The 18,247-nt window shown below is 35.6% G+C and overlaps 1 protein-coding gene across 1 annotated transcript in view; it reads right to left on the reverse strand.

Moving 5' to 3' along the window:
• LOC149412894 (small G protein signaling modulator 2-like) overlaps window positions 1-18,247 on the reverse strand; it is a 195,544-nt gene that overhangs the window by 23,176 nt on the left and 154,121 nt on the right. The window contains exons 5-6 of the mRNA XM_089644864.1: window positions 2,646-2,769; window positions 1,255-1,382 (exon numbers count right to left, since the gene is read on the reverse strand). Coding sequence (XP_089500990.1) covers window positions 1,255-1,382; window positions 2,646-2,769 — 252 coding nt within the window. The remainder of the gene's footprint in view (window positions 1-1,254; window positions 1,383-2,645; window positions 2,770-18,247) is intronic.

Consider the following 18,247-nt stretch of genomic DNA (forward strand, 5'->3'; position numbering starts at 1 on the left):
AATCACTGGCGGGCCACTGAATACCTGACGGTTCCTATTTCCATGGGGGGGGGGGGTTGTTAGAGAATTTCTATAAAACATAATTCCCCACAAAAAAAATATTTGAAATCCATGGGGGTGGGGGGGGTTGTTACGGAACTTCGCTGAGAAAAAAATTCCGCGCACCCAAAATAATCATATGTGATTCCCCACAACAATTTTTCGAATTCCATGAGGGGGGGGGGTGGCTACAAGATTCCATTTCGGACGCAAAAAATATTATATCAAAAACCGGTGTATTTTTGTTTTAAAAGTAAGTTCAACAGGTTGGATTTTTTCGTCGCTGATTCTCGTTCTGAGTAGCCTAAATAGCGATAAATCGCCTTCGTTGGCAACACTGGTGACCGCGCGCAAGCTGCAATGTTTGTTTTACCGCGGACCCGCGACACTTTTTCAAATTGGCGGGTTTTTTGAAAATGGTTCACGCGGGCCACTTATAATTCGTTCTGGCCTGGGGTTGGGCAGCCTTGGTTTAAACCATTCGGTTATCAGATCTTGGATGTCACTGTAGGACCAAAAATAGAACAGAGGGAGACCTCAAATATAGCCCTATTTGTCAGGGCCGGCCTTGTGCGGGCGCTTTTGAAGCAGCCCACTCCGAGCGCCAAATTGCCAAGGCGCTGATAATACCTATCACCTAACAGTCCTATCACATCGCCCATAAGAATGTTTTCAAAACCACAATACACAAACATACAAATCATCAGCATATGTATGATTAATTACAGTAATCACCTACCTAGGCGTCTACTGGTTTTGACAAGGGGCGCCAAAATCATACTCATTCCGGGCGCCATTTGGCTTAGGGCCGGCTCTGCTATTTGTTTATTAAAAATAATAATTTCGGTGGTGTGTATCTGTGGCTATGTGTAACTCTGGTTCAATGAACCTAGAAATAGGATTTGCTTTGATTTTCAAAAATGAAATTGACTGTGGGAACGATTCACACAAGCGATAAAATAGGTACCAACATTAATTTAAATAATTGATTAATAAATCTTTATTAAAAATGTGTATTTCTTTCGTTAAAATTTTTGACAGATGTCGTAATTTTTCAAGTTTAACAACGGTCTTCTGATCGTATTTTGAAAGGAAATGATCCTGTGGCAAATATTTTCTTCTGTGATAAGCATAAAATAATTGATAAAAAAGAAAAGATTTTTGGAAAGACATAATTTGTCGATATGAATAGAATTTTAGAGGGATTTAACTTACAGGGTGCACCAGGACATTGTTCTTTCCGTAGAGAAGTGTTGCCCGACTGTTCTGGTGAAGGCTTTCCACATAGTCCTTGGCACAGGTTGCCACGGTGGTCCCCACTCCACAAGCTGCACTGGATCCCGCTACAAATAAATAAATAAAATAATAATTTTCAACTTCATAACTGTTCAAGTATTTATATCCACAAATACCATAAATGAATTCTTCGGGATAGTGTATTCAGAATAAATCCATTTTGTTTCATTTGAATTCAGGGATAGAGACAGGAAGTAAAACCATTGAAGAAAATGAATTAATTAACATATTATAGCCCGTTGCTCCATGGGTCGGTAAGTAATCGATATAAACCGAGTGCTGTAAGACCCTGCGCAGAAAATTAAGTTCGTTATAGTAAGGTAAACAGACTGCAGTGCAGTTCAGTGTAGAACTTTTCTGCGCAGGGACTTACAGCATTTGGTTTTTTATGTCGATTGATTACCGACCCGTGGGACGACAGACATAGTTAATTAGTTTCAAAAATATAATCTTTGCTTACAAGAAGTCTCAAATATTGTATTAATGAGTGATGGTAGTTAATAATTGAGAAAAATCTAATTGTATTTTTAGCACGGTCAGTGCAGCATTTAGCAGGCCAGGGATGGATTTGGTGAATCAGGCCTGAATTTTGGCCTGAAGTCACTTTTCTGCAGTAAAGTGCCACTGTTTGGACATGGTGACTTCATGCCAATTCATTGTCATTAAGTTTCGAAGAGTAACAGGGTGATGCTGACTGTAGAAAGAGAGAGGTTATCACCCGCTGTTGCCCAGAATTTCACCTGTCCACTTTCCACTAATTGAGAGAATAAGAAATTCAGATTCCATGATAACTCCTTAATATGACAATTCAACACACCTTTAAAAAGAGATATAAAGTCATTAAAAGCAATGAAACAAAAACTAGGTGAAATAGTTACATATGTAACCTATTTAACCTGGTTTTTGTTTCATCACTTTTCATTACTTTATATCACCTTAAAGGTGTGTTGAATTGTCATTTTGATGAGTTATCCGGTCACCATAAATTCAATGTTCTTCTCAATTTGTACTTCATTCTATAAGGATTAACGTAAAGTACGTTAAAATCTACGCATTCATTGCATCGGTGATTCAATCCAATACTGCGAAGAATTGAGTTTTTTTTAAATATGTACAAAACTGACATGATTTGAGATTTTCACAGCCAAAAGTATTGTAGTGATTTATTTTTGGGGTATTATGCCAGAATACCCCAAAAATAAATCACTTTAGGCACAAAACTATTTATTCATATTCATTTTGCTTATGACAAACAAATAATTTGTCTTAATATTTTAATTTAAGTCTCTGTTTAGAAATTTTTTTACTACCTGCAGCAGCGGAGGTGGCCATTGCATCTTCCGAGGAGGTGTTGAGACTCCTCCGGAAGTTGAGGATTGGGCGGCGGCAGGGGGGTGGGGTGGTGGAGCCGGCACCGATGCGATGTCTCTGAACCTGAAAGTTATTATTTCATCTATTAATTTTTAAATCTTCAGTCTATTATATTCTCAATCTATTATATTCTATTATCGTTCTATTCTATTGTTAGTCTATTCTATTCTCAGTCTATTCTATTATCAGTATATTCTATTCTCAGGCTATTCTATATGTACATGGATAGGAAGCACTTGATTGTTTATAAAGTGGAAAATACAAAAAAAATTATATGTTTCAACTAAAGTGGATTATGGGTATATGCTCGGTCGCAAAGGTCATCGTTTCTCTAGGACAGGGGTGCTCAAACGGTCGATCGCGAGTGCTTTTTGAGTCGATCTCGAGAAAAATTTCCCATTTTTCATATCTTCTTTTTTATTATTTATTTGTAGTTTGTAGAATTCAAAATATCGCAATCGACTAACTGACGAACACATGTCATCGTGCTTGCGATTAGCATTCGGTAATTACGTGCCATCGTATGAAAAGTATGCTGAGGACATGCAGTGCCACGCTTCAACATCCAAAGTCATTATTCAGTTAAGTTTAGAAACTAGTACTCGTTTGTTTTTTGTAAGAACCAATAAACTTGCAATTTTGAATAAATATAAGTTTTTTATTGACTTTTTAGTGCAGACCTCCACCTACCTTGACTAAAAAAATGCATATTGCCAACTAATTTCTATCGTTCCTCCAAATTCTATGTGGATTCGTGGCCATGCAATTATGCAACGTCCCTATATATACACTTATACCTGCGCCACGATACACCCTACCTACATAGATGACAATCCTGCATCACACATACTTGCGCCTCTCAGAGTCGATCGATCGGAATCTAATAATATTGAGGTAGATCGCCAGCAGTTCAAGTTTGAGCACCCCTGCTCTAGGAATTCAATATCAAGTTCAGCTTTAAAATAAGTAAGCCTTAAAAACCTCAGACAAAATCTATGAATATAAAACTTAGCTACCTACCTACCTACCTAAACAAAGGTAAGGCGAGATGATAGGATGAGATCAGCTGAGATCAATTTATAAATTTACTACTTACAATTATATAAATTAAATATCGTTTCATGATTATCCTCAGTACATGCGTAAATATGTACTTAGGGTATTTTAATATGCTGTATTTATTAATGAGTACCTACCCACGCTACAATATTCCATATTATAGAATACAAGAATAAATAATTATTTATATAATTTTTTTTTTTGGCCTCAGGTCTCAGTCGCGATATGGAGTATTTATTTATTTGATGATTTGTATAGTGCCGTTTTTGTGAGATATCACCTCAGAGGCTGAATTACTATCGGAAAACTTTTCCAACAAGGGGCGCAAAAATTCTATTCTTGACACCGATAATTGCACCGGTTTGCTAAATAATAGGGGTTTTTCACTTCACTAAGGACGGGTTGTTTCGGAGAATTTGAACAATTCATCAAATTTCAACGTTCATTTTCGGGTTCTGTGAAAGTCCTATTGAAGTTCTGTTACTATATCATTGTAGGTTAGTTGCTTGACAAAACTGAAATAAAAACAGAACTTGAAAAAATCTTTCACAGAGCTTGAAAATGAACGTTGAAATTTGATGAATTGTTCAAATTCTCCGAAACAACCCGTCCTAAGGATGGGTAGTTTCGCAGAATTTGAACAATTCATCAAATTTCAACATTCATTTTCGGGTTCTGTGAAAGTTCTATTCAATTTCTGTTATTATATCATTATAGGCCAGTAGCTTGACAGAAGTGACATAAAACAGAACTTGAAAAAATCTTTAACAAAACGTGAAAATTAACTTTGAAATTTGAAGAATTGTTCAAATTCTCCGAAACAACCCGTCCTTACATCTAAATTATTGCAACAATCGAATTCTAATAAGAATTCAGTTTTATTTGAATAACTTATGAATTCTTTTAAGCATTCAATTTTTTTTTTTTTTTATAGTGAATACCTCACAAGAGTCCCAACTGCTCCCGTCTGGAGCCAGTGAGACTACGGCATCCCCAATTGGGGGATGTTGTGAGGCTGAAGGTAAGTGGGGAAGGGAAAGAGGAAGGTGGGGAAGTACCTGGCTATTCAGATCTAGTCACTAAACACGGCTAAAGCCATTTGGAGCAACATTTCAATTCTGAATGGTGGTCTTACACCAGGGCGATACTGGTAGTATCTTCCACTCTGGAACGTGCCGCAAATATACTATATATTATTTTAATTAATTTTAATTAATTAATTGTGAAATAACACAAATCAATCAAATAAAATTTATTTGCGCACGCCGGGTTCGAACCCGCGACCTTCGGAATGGCAGTCCAATGCGTTACCACTGGACTATGCCGGCTGTCAAATTTAAATAACTTATGAAGGTTGTAAGTTGTAACCCTTCAATGTGATAATGCATTGAATAAGAAGAAAATATTATTGAATCTAAATGAAACAGAACAAGATACAGAAAAATAAAAAGGGAAAGGTTGCAAATAGGAATCGAACCCAGAATTGTCTTACTGGGACAACGCCCGGCATAAACTCGGCAATTGGGTCCTAATTATGTTATGTAATTTTTTTCGATTCATAAGTATTTCAAATTCAGAATTAAAAATATCATCTACTTTTCAATTTTTTCTATGCTTAATCTACACATTCATAGATGGCGGTAAGTTAATTATTTGATTAAATTACAATTTTTGAAAGTAATTACTTTACAATACACTATATGGTCAGGCATTTTACCGCTAAATTGAAGTCGAAGCGCGGGTGTTTTTTTAAATTTTAGCGCCAAAATTAGACTTTCAGCAAAATATTCATATCTTACAATCTATTTGATATTTTTCGATGAAACTTTCAGTGTTTTACTTTAAAAAGATGTCTGTATTTATTTACTTAGCAATGTATGTGTAATTTCTTTTTTTATGAACAAAAACTTTCTACTTTCTTGGGAATCATAGAAAAAACAGTATTTCACAATCGAAATAACGTATCGAAATTTATTCATACAAAATTACATGATTATTTAGAAATTTTCAATACATATTAAAAAAACTATAACCTAAAGGTGCTGCCACACGCAAAGCTCACATCAAAAGTTAATGTACAGCGCATCATCTTTTCTACCGACACACGACGCTATCAAATATTTCTTCCTATGGTAGGAGAGGGGGTCAGTTGAATTCGAGAGCGGCCGAGGAACATAATTTCATCTGTCAAAGTGACAACTTTACTTACTGACAGCTTGAGCACGTTTTCGAAATGGATGATACTTGTCGCCTATTGCTGGATCTGTTGGACAGCTCATCCTCAGATGATGATGCCGCCAACTATATAATAACTTGTCGCCTATTGCTGGATCTGTTGGACAGCTCATCCTCAGATGATGATGCCGCCAACTATATAATTATAAATGCTATTTATAAACTTTTTAGATTTTAAACAATCTGCGCGTAAATAGCGCATTTTCACATAACCTGACATAACCTCTCCGTCGAATCAGGAAATTCGCAGTTTGCACGCCGATCGACGAAAGCGAAATATAATAAATTACTGTAAAATAAGCTCAAGTCGATTTCCAAAAATGTCGAAGGCAAAGGCGGCAAGGACCAACACCAGGGCAGGGAATGAGAAGAGAGCACGAGAGCTGACGAGAGCAAACCAGATTACCCAGGAAAACAATTGAAAACAATCAACAAACGAACAAACTAGAAGCTTCTCTATAAGGTATCAGGCCGTCCAACTTTATCAAAAAACCGAATGATATTACCATATAAACATACTGAGTTAAAAATATGATTAATTTTGAAAGGGCGAAAATTTGTTTACTTCAAATTCAAATATTGATTATATTAAATATTTTAAATATATGTTAAGTATGTTTGCCAAATAAAGTTTTTTTTATGTTTCTAAATTTACTAGCACACATGACGATATGAGCTAACATAATAAATAAGAAATGCATTATTAGGCTGCTTATAGTGCTTATGTCATGGCTGTCAAAGGGAACACGGAACTTAGTCGGTAGCTCCGCAATTAAAATGACCCCCTCTCCTTTTTACGGCGGAGAGGGGGACGCATAACTTTTCAAATATCGCGTCAGGAGCGGTTACGTAAAATAAATTCGGTTAGCGAAGTTCAGAACCACACTTATAGCGCGTTATCTTTTTACGTGTGTCGGGTCTGTATGGGATTGTATGGCGAGCGCTATTGTGCTTTATATTATCTGTTGATGTGAGCTTTGCGTGTGGCAGCACCTTAATAGAGCGTTCGAAACACTTTTCTTAAAGCTGCTGCCACACGCAAAGCTCACATCAAAAGTTAATGTACAGCGCATCATCTTTTCTACCGACACACGACGCTATCAAATATTTCTTCCTATGGTAGGAGAGGGGGTCAGTTGAATTCGAGAGCGGCCGAGGAACATAATTTCATCTGTCAAAGTGACAACTTTACTTACTGACAGCTTGAGCACGTTTTCGAAATGGATGATACTTGTGGCCTATTGCTGGATCTGTTGGACAGCTCATCCTCAGATGATGATGCCGCCAACTATATAATTATAAATGCTATTTATAAACTTTTTAGATTTTAAACAATCTGCGCGTAAATAGCGCATTTTCACATAACCTGACATAACCTCTCCGTCGAATCAGGAAATTCGCAGTTCGCACGCCGATCGACGAAAGCGACATATAATAAATTATTGTAAAATAAGCTCACGTCGATTTCCAAAAATGTCGAAGGCAAAGGCGGCAAGGACCAACACCAGGGCAGGGAACGAGAAGAGAGCACGAGAGCTGACGATAGCAAACCAGATTACCCAGGAAAACAATTGAAAACAATCAACAAACGAACAAACTAGAAGCTTCTCTATGTAGGTATCAGGCCGCCCAACTTTATCAAAAAACCGAATGATATTACCATATAAACATACTGAGTTAACAATATGATTAATTTTGAAAGGGCGAAAATTTGTTTACTTCAAATTCAAATATTGATTATATTTATATTTTAAATATATGTTAAGTATGTTTGCCAAATAAAGTTTTTTTTTATGTTTCTAAATTTACTAGCACACATGACGATATGAGCTAACATAATAAATAAGAAATGCATTATTAGGCTGCTTATGTCATGGCTGTCATAGGGAACACGGAACTTAGTTGGTAGCTCCGTAATTAAAATGACCCCCTCTCCTTTTTACGGCGGAGAGGGGGACGCATAACTTTTCAAATATCGCGTCGGGAGCGGTTACGTAAAATAAATTCGGTTAGCGAAGTTCAGAACCACACTTATAGCGCGTTATCTTTTTACGTGTGTCGGGTCTGTATGGGATTGTATGGCGAGCGCTATTGTGCTTTATATTATCTGTTGATGTGAGCTTTGCGTGTGGCAGCAGCTTTATGCAGGGGCACATTGCAAAACTTGCACATGTACCGCGTTTCACTGCGTAGTTTGTGTTTTTGTTGTGTTTCAAACTTATTGTATTGACAAGTACATAGATAGATCGGGTACCGCCGACAATAAAAAACACATGAACCCGCACCCATTTAGAACCCCTTGTCTACAAGTTTCCCGCTCCTTACCGCTTTGTGCAACAAAACGAGTAAACTCGTCTCCCGCATCTTACTGTAAAAAGGCGTATGACGAGTTTTTTCGTTTCCCGCAAAGAATGTGTTAAGGCGATTTTTTTTTGCGCCCGTACATACGCAATATGAATATGAATAAATAGATTTGTCCCTTTAAAAACTCATTTCTTTCGAAAAAGGAATACAAATACAATATTGAATTGATGGTTTAATCCAATATTTTATTTGTATGCCTTTCTTGAAAGTTTTTTTACCGACAAAACTATTTACTCATATTCATATTGCTTATGTACGGGCTCAAACAAATAATTCGTGTGATTATTCTAAAGCATAATTTGTGATAAGCGTATTTTAATAAAATAATTAAATTAACGCCATCTATGAACATTGAACATGTTCATTATGACGATCGTCACGTTTAACCTTAACAAATTTATTTAAAATAACGATAAACATATTATTACATCTTCGTTTCTTTTATCACATTTATATCATTAGTTCTATCACGCCTCTGCCAAACAAAACGTCGGTAACTAAATGGGTCTTTCGACGACCCCATGCATTTTTCTGTCTTATGGGCTTACTATAGAAATCCCAATTATAGGTCAATTATTAATGGTAACTTATGTATTTGCGCAGGAATAAGTAAAATACTAAAATGATATGTCAATTATTTAAGCTAATAAAAGAAAGATAGTAATTTTGGGTACTACCTACTTCCCCACTTGGCTGCGGGATAGTTAACTGCTTTTGCACAAAATAAAAATATCATTTTTGTACAGGGTTTTCCATTAAAAGGTGTTATTTTGAATAGCCCGTTATTTCTGTAGATGTTACTTTTAAAGCTGTCATTTTTTTACATTTGACAAGTAGAAACTACGCTATTAATAAAAATGGAACGATACACGCTTCAACAACGCATTTTTTCCATTATATCTGGCTTTCACCCTTCAAGGGTGTTCTTGGCCATCATTTAAAATTATTGAGAAATGAAAGGTGAATTTAAATATTAATTTTATTTAAATAGGCAAATTTCAAAATTATAATAGAAAATTGGAGTCGAGTTCAGACTTAGAAGAGATGAGATGTTGAATGGAGGGGAGGCAATTTTTAGATAAGACTTGATAGAAGAGAGGATATTTGTTTAGAGAGGGACAACCAAAAAATATGTGATCTAAAGTTTCCACTTCTATACCACAGAATGTACAATCTGGGGAGTCATGACGTGCATTTTAAAAAGATGGGAAGGAACGGAACAATGTCCGATCCTCATTCGAATGAGTGAAGAAATTTCGTTTTTGGAAAAATGAGGGAATTGCTGAAACCACGGTTTTGATGGAATAGTCCTTTGTATTGAGGCATAGCAGGCTCCCTTGGATTGACTAGCAATGTGCCAATACTCCGACCAAACATTGCGGGATCTATCTTTGATGATGAAAAAAATGTCAGATAGGGGAATGTGGTTTACGAGGGTAACTATAGGGTTGGACGCTCCTTGTTTTGCCAAGGCATCCGCAATATCATTACCCATGATACCAACATGTCCAGGAATCCAAATCAGAGTTACAGTTTTACCAGAGCTTTGAATGGAGGCTATCATCTCTCGAATAAGGCATACAAAGTGATCATCAGGATGAAGAAGAGGACTGGATTTAAGTTTTTGGAGGGAACTGAAAGAGTCAGAGAGAACGAGGGAATGTTCAAAATTATTTTTGATTATATATTTGAGAGATTCTATTATTGCAATGCACTCGGCTGAAAATATTGAAAAGTGATTTGAAATTGAATGAAATATTCTGTCATTAGAATTATTGTGGTAAACGTTAATACCTATACCATAGTTAGGAGAGTCGGGAGATTTGGATACATCAGTAAATAATAGAGAAAAGTTGGGCCATTTAGATGAAATAATGTCATTGAACATATTATTGACAGTTCAGGCCGGGAGATTGGAATGACTTTTAAGGATTCCGATCCCTTCAAATATTGTTGGAGATAGGGTGGCGTGAGTTTATTTTAATTTGTATAAGGAAAATAGAAAATTATTAAAATTCACTTGAGTGAATCAAATGCAAATCATCTTGAGTGATGAGGTCCATTTCCACCTCGGTGGCTTCGTCAACAAGCAAAATTGTCGCATCTGGGGCTCGAAAAACCCAAGAATTATTGTTGAAAATATCTAAATTAATTAATATTTTATATGTCTAAAGGTTAATGTTATATTATTGCTTTACAATTCTTTATTTGGAATCTTCACAATATTTTTTTTTTATATAAACTATGTAAAATGGCTGACCGATCGCCCTCGATTTAGCAGGCCACTACAACCAGTCAAACGCAGTATATCTGTTAACAATACTACCAATAATTATTTCGTTAGCTTTCTAACTCAAAGGCCTCATACTCTATGTGTCGTATTGTATCATGTTACTGCTGCCACTACCTAGCATTTACATTATTTATTAACTAATTTAAGTCTGTATAACTCATAAAAAGTAGGAATATTCTTATTTTTGTACTATTTACTTGCTGTTATTATATGGAAATGGTTATATGTATTTTTTCTATTATTTTTGTGAACTTGCAATCTTCAGAATATTACCTTTTTATGAACTATGTATGTAAAAGCCCAATGGGCGTATAAATAAATAAATAAATAAATAAAAAATAAAAAGCCTATTTATCCTCAACATGTGACTGTTTGGTGCGGTTTATGGTCCGGTGGAGTCATTGGACCTTACTTTTTCGAAAATGAGGCTGGAGCAACAGTTACGGTGAATGGATTGCGCTATCGAGAGATGATTAATGATTTTTTATGGCCGGAATTAGATGGTATTAATCTGGACAACGTTCAGTTTCAACAAGACGGCGCTACGTGCCACACAAGCAACGAAACCATTGATCTTTTACGATTGAATATCAAAATATTACCTCTTATTGGAAAATCCTGTATTAAACTTTGTTGTCAAAATTATCTAATAAAATTATAAAAACTAATTTTTTCAAATCGACGTATGTACCACGGTACTTATCAACCTACAATATTTATCTTTTACGAGACGATTATTTTTTAAATGTTTAGGGCATTTTAATTAGTAACGAGCAAGTCAAGTTCCATCCCCGCAAAAAATCGCGGGGTTTTAAAATTAAAGGAGCACTTTGTCTGATTCGCTATTATATATAAAAAACCCTATTCATATTCGTCCGAACTTTTATTCAAACAATTTGAGGTCAGAAAATTAAGTGCATTATACTTCTACCATGCAACATTACAAATTTATAAAAACTATATTCAAAATAAAATTGCACCCTTTAAAAATAACAGAAATCTTAGACAAACGTCAATACTTCCTACTCCTAAATGTAAAAAAAAAATAGGACAGTTCAACCATGAATATCTCGGAGTTAAATTTTTTAACTCATTACCAGAAAAAATTAGAAACATGAATGCAAATATAAACGAATTCAAAAGCCACCTTAAAAAGTATTCCGAACAGTTGAACTGAATCGTACCAAATATAAACAAATATAACAACACCCCCATACACACAAGCCCTGCTTATTTATGGGGGTACATCGAATACTTATATTATGTAATTAATAACCTACTATATTGTGTAATTATATTATGTAATTGTTATATTATGTAATTCGTGTATCTTTTTTTACTAATAAAAAAAAACTAAAAAAAAAAATATATATATATATTAGCATAAAATATTAACATACAATAAGCTTCATCAGGGCAGTATACCATTTATCAGCTGAAGCTGGTATCAACTACGCGTAAAAATAAGCCACCCATCTCTAAATAGTATAAAATAAAGTCGCTATCAGCGTCTGTCTGTTTGTGCGCTTACTTCTAAACTACGAAATGGATTTTGACAAGGTTTTCACTATCATTTAGAGAATTTCTTCCGGAAGGTTTATATATATAATACATGCATATTATATTTATAAAAAGTAGAGAAAAGTCGAGCAACGTTGGGTACACGGCAGCTAGTTTTAAAATAAAGGGAAATGTTAAACCAATTTTGATCGTTTTGGTAAATATTTATAAAAATAGCGTCACCTTATTGCGGGACCGTATTTTAGAAGGGAGCCCCGGGCGTTAAATCCCTCTCCTCATTCCATAGGCGAGGGTACAAATTTCCAAAAAGAGATCTTAGCTACCCCAAGCCCATGAAAATCAAACGAGATTCAAATCCGATTTTCCCTAGAATTGCCGACTTGTTGAGTGATGTTTTTTTATGACACACAAAATTATATATTGAATATTGATCCTCGCAAAATAGAAAAAAAATACACAAACATCTTTGTTTACAAAAAAACTGAATAACTTAAGTCTGTCTGATAAGAACAACAATAACGTTCATTATATTACAAAGAAAAGCACCCTTAGCATAGCAAAAACATCAGAACGGAGATCTATTTGAGATATTGAATAGATTTTACCTAGATATTTATGTGATCCTGTGATACCGATTTATAAAGAAAACTGACGTAGCCAATTTACGTAAGAACCTTTCGACTCCAGCAGGCAAATGAAATTATTGATTGCTAATCCGGGTACATCCTATGTCTATAAAATGATAATATGTATCTATCCTAAATTTAAAAATAAAGATTTGCTACATAGTGGCCTAACGGGACTTTATTTTAGTAAAATACATTTGAAAAAATAAATAAAGGAATATATTTATAAACAAAGAAAAAAATGAAATCATAATTTGGACAAAGTTTTACAATTTCCACCGCAAGTATATAGAAGGAGAAATATAAATAAAAAATAGGCACTAAGTGCCAAAAACTGAAGCTGATTGAAGGGCAAACTGACAATATTTCATAAAGAAAACTGTTTGTTTTATTTTATTAAGTTACGTTTTACCTTCTTTTATTACGTTACCGTTATTTTATCAGTATAACAAGATACCACGCCTCCGTTGTCAGCCATTTACAAACAGTAAATTTACAACCATTTAGAACAGTTGAAGTAAATGGTATTTGGTGCCTATTTTAAAAGAAAACATGCTAGCTCTTGAGCATAGAGCCATTTTTAACGTTTGTGGCACCTTGTGGCATTTATTTAGGTTATTGGCGATGGCACAAAGAATATTTCGACATATTTAGTTTTTGGCACTTAGTGCCTTTTTATATTTCGTGTACTCTCATATGTAGAATTAACCATTACTTCAGGCACACTAGACTCGCCCGGCATGGCTATTTACCGGTTTATTTTTTGGATGATTTGCAAATAGACAAGACTGACAATGCTCAAAGACACTAGACAATAGAAAAATGGAAATTCTCAGGGCCGGTCCTGAGCCAAAAGGCGCTTGGCGCGAGTAAAATTTTGGCGCCCCTTGTCACAACTAGTAGAACCCTAGATAGGCAATCACTGTAATCTGAAATATTCGGATTATTTGTATCTTTGTGTAGCGCCGATTTTATGAAAAATAATATTAAGGACGATGTATTAGAACTGTTAGGTGTAAGGTATTATCTGCGACTTGGCTCCTTGGTAATTCGGCGCCCGGAGCGGTCTGCTCCATATGCGCCCGCATAGGGTCGGCTCTGGAAATTCTTTAGCCATTTATTTTAAACCATAGAATAAAATTAAAAAAAACACTAGAAGTGCCTTCAATATAAATCAGAATGGAAAAAATGTTCAATTTAGCCCAATTTGCCCAGCATTCAGCCTCAATTATACTCGCCTGACATCCCATCCCATTTGAATTTCGTAAACACAGTTTTTTATTGGAAATTTAAACTTCAATTTCAATATTTAATATCAACATTATATTATCTAATATCTAGTTGTAATAATAATTGTGCATTGTCCGCCGCGTCCACTTCGTGCTAAAATGTCAAACCAACTGCGTCGATGAAGTCACCTGTCACTGGTCACGTGTTATTTGTCAAGCAGGACACTTCCAATTTAGTGGAGACTAGGCTGAGACCATTTGATTTTTCGAGCCGCGTCGCGTTCGCATCGACTTAAAACGCAGCATTATGGTAAGTATACATTTGCGAACCAAAACGCGAACCGAGCCACGAATTACAGGAAAGGAAACTTCATTCCTTTCCCATAAGTTGAGGTTCAGTTCGGCAGTTCGGCATGTATACGTAGCATTACACTTGCCTGACATCGTATACTAGGAGTATACCGCTATTCTATTTGATCGAATAGGGCGGCATGACACCTAAACACGGCCCTGGTAGCAGTGGTAACAACACATTCAAAAGATGATAAAAATAAATATAAAATGTATGAAAACATGGAATTTCATAATTAAATTCGTTTCAGTGTTATTTTCCTGGTATTCCATTATTCCATACGTAACGTTTATTACCCCTACAGCGCTACCTACCTTCTTAACTTCAATGAGATTTGAATACAGGATAATCGATATATACTCGTAGGTAATCGATCGCGCTTCCAGGGAATCAGGCCCTAAAGCTTGGAATAAACTCCTACTCGAACTAAGCTGAATAGATAATCATTTTCCATAAATTATTACAAAAGTAAAACCCTTAGGTACTTCACGAGATATTATGTACGTAGAGATTCTCATTTTTGCATGAAAGTTTTAAAATTACATTAATTTTATGAAGCAAAAACACCGGACGACCTCCATGGTCGAGCAGTTAATATATCCAACTACGAATCCAGAAGTCGCGGGTTTGAATTCACCTTTCAGTGTTAGTTACCTCAACACCGTCCTGCTGAAAGACCGCCATTCTGAATCGAAACGTTTGTTGGTGACCAGATCTGAATAGCCAGGTACTTCCCACCCTCCTCTTTCCCATCTCTTTTCCCTTCAGGCTCACAACATTGCCAATTGGGATGCCATAGTCCAAACCTTTTTGAGGTTGGGAGTTACTTTTTATCCTTCATTTCATATTTCATAGGAACTAGGAACCTACTTCTAACAAGAATCTTACAAGAATTTTAGCTGTACCTTTTGTAGTTCTTCAAATAAAACTTCTTGATACTAAAACTGCTTCATTGTCAGAGAAGCACAAATCTTAAAAACCAATTTATCCTACGACTAAGATATAACTTTTTCGTCCATAGTTGTAAATTTAAAATGTGGAAAAAAAATTCTAAATTTTTCCAATCGTAATTATTGGGATCGATCAAAATTTCCTCAGCGATCGGGTCTCCCACTGCCTCCGGACATCTTCACAATTAAATAGACCCACTCGGGCGGAGATCAGAATAACAAGCGACGTTTACTTCGCTATCACGCAGTACCTACAAGGAGGGTGACTATGGACTGGTGTATCGGTTGATTTAAAACTCGGCTTGGTTGGAATGTGGTGCTAAGCGCGGCTTGGAAAATAATCCGTATATAGGTCGGAAGCATGTCGGAAGCATACATATCAGCAATGTTACACGTATTGTCTATGCTTTTATTAGAAGAATAATATATTGTTTTGCTGTAGTCAATGCGCTATTCACGAAATTATGACAAACACACCGCTCAAAATACTGTCCTGACGTTGAAAAATTCCTCATTTCAGAGTGAGTATAAATTAATAACATCAACATCCCCCATCGCTCGAAGAATGTAATAGTCTATACCAGGGGTACCCAACCCCGTGCCCGCGGGCACCATGATGCCCGCGGAATGATTCGTATGTGCCCGCCACTATTCGACAGTGAAAGAATTTTTTCATAAACATTAATTAAAAATCCGAATTATTTTCATTTATTTGTTAGAGTTTTAATTTTTCTGAGTTCCTAGGTTTATTAAATACGTTCGTATGTTTGCGATATTGTATGTATGAGTGGTTCCTTTGCTGACAGTACTTGTCGCAACTTGTCTAGTGGCGAGCCAGACTGCACTCTTAACGCTAGCCTGGAACGGGGAGTTCTATTTGCACATCACTCCTTGTACACGCAGAAAACACGAACTGAGCCGATGAATGCCGAGGGCACCAAACACATGGCACATGACTCTGACAGCTCTGTCTGTCAGTAAAAGCAATAAGCATGGCCCCGACAGCCAAACCGACATTTCATAAAGATATATATGTAATGGAAATGGCCGCATATAATAATTGCAGATTTTGTTCAAAGTAAGACAGAAGAACTAGAGTTAGAACTTTTGGACCTTAAGAATGATATATTGCTAAAATCCTTAATATCAGAGGACTTTTGGAATACAGTGGACAGAGAAAAGTCCCCATTTAAAAAAAGCGGCATATAAAATTGAATCGGTTCGAATTTCTCGGTTCGACATATTTATGCGAATCATTGTTTTCAACCATAAACTTAATAAAATGAAGATATAGATCACGACTCACCGATGAGCATCTTTATGATTGTTTGCTAACAGGATTATCGTCATACTCTCCTAATAATGAGGCAATGGCCAATGATATGCAATGCCAAAAATCACATTGACATATTGATATTATATATATTTATAAAAATTTTCTTTGTATTTGTGTTTTTTGTTTACGTTTTGTAAAAAAGAGAAATCTGTGTGTATGCAATTTTAATAATTATTTAATTATTTTTAAACATTTTTGTTTATTATTTATTAATAAACTATGAATAAAAGTAAATAAATTATGGTAAAATGAGAAGTTATGGAAGGAGTTTGTCGATTAAAAATAGGTGGTGCCCGCCACCCTAGCGATATTTTAGAATGTGCTCTAGAGTACAAAAAGGTTGGGAACCCCTGGTCTATACCATAAATAAACCACTCACTAGGTAGATATCTTCGTCGTTTTTGTATGAAACAAATTGGTCCTATATTTAACCATAGATATGCCAATATTAAACCAATCTAACAATTATTTTTATAAGCAATAATTATTATCCTGAAACACTCATCCACATTGAAAAATGTCCTGATAAAAGATACATGACGCCAACGGGACTTGAACCCGTGTCCTTTAGATTTCCGGTCGACAGCTCTGACCACTGAGCTATGGCGGCTTATCTCTTATCTGCGAAATAAATCAATATATACTAGTGTTTCATTCAACAATTACTGCTTATTACATTTTTTCACCTGAAAACCCTAAACCAATCTTATGCGTGCGACAATACTACCTCACACACCATCAACCAGGATAGAGGAAATTCAAAAAAAGGCGCGACCATAGACAATATTATTCTCATTCGGAGCCTACTTATTAGCCTAAAATATTTGAAATGTCAAAATATTAACTCACGACAGGAAAATGGAAAACTCAGTAACATGTTAAGCATTTTTATTTCAGCAAAGACAATAAATTAAAGATACGGGTTAAATCATCACCTAGCATTATATAATCGCGATCCAGTATGGCCTCACAATTTTATTTATTTAGTGGACAATTTGTATAGTGCCGCTTTTGCGAGATGTCACCTCAGGGGCGCTACGCACATTCCTGGCAAGAACACGGATATTGCCTAAAAAGAAAATAGATTCATTTCTGCGGTGAAGTTAAATTAAGCCTATTACAAATTAGCAAATTAGAAACAAATTAATAGAGATTCTCACTTGTTTTTTGGTTACAAACACGTGTTCTATTCTGTGTTCAAGATATCAAGATTAGGTATATCAAGCGTTGGAAACGCGTAATTTCATAACGAACCACTCGGCCTTTTGCCTCCGATTGAGAAATGAGAGCCACAAACTGACGGACATCTCGCTAATATTGGATATTATATTAAAATCCTCCAAAACTGTGTAGTTCGAGACCAAAATATTAAACAACCATAGATGTACCACTCAGCCAGTACTCATCTGTCAAGAGCTTTTTCCAAAGACATTCAGAGTTTTTCATTTTCATCAGTTAGGCAGCAATATGGCGTAGCCATGGAAATTACCGTGTCTATTCTACGGTTCCATTTTTCGATCGGAGTTATTCCCTCCTAATCCATAACCCATACTGATATAATTGTGTACTTTATGTA

This window comes from Hesperophylax consimilis, chromosome 22 (assembly GCF_061612785.1).
Source record: "Hesperophylax consimilis isolate HC1 chromosome 22, BYU_Hcon_1.0, whole genome shotgun sequence".
Classification (NCBI taxonomy): Eukaryota; Metazoa; Arthropoda; class Insecta; order Trichoptera; family Limnephilidae; genus Hesperophylax; species Hesperophylax consimilis.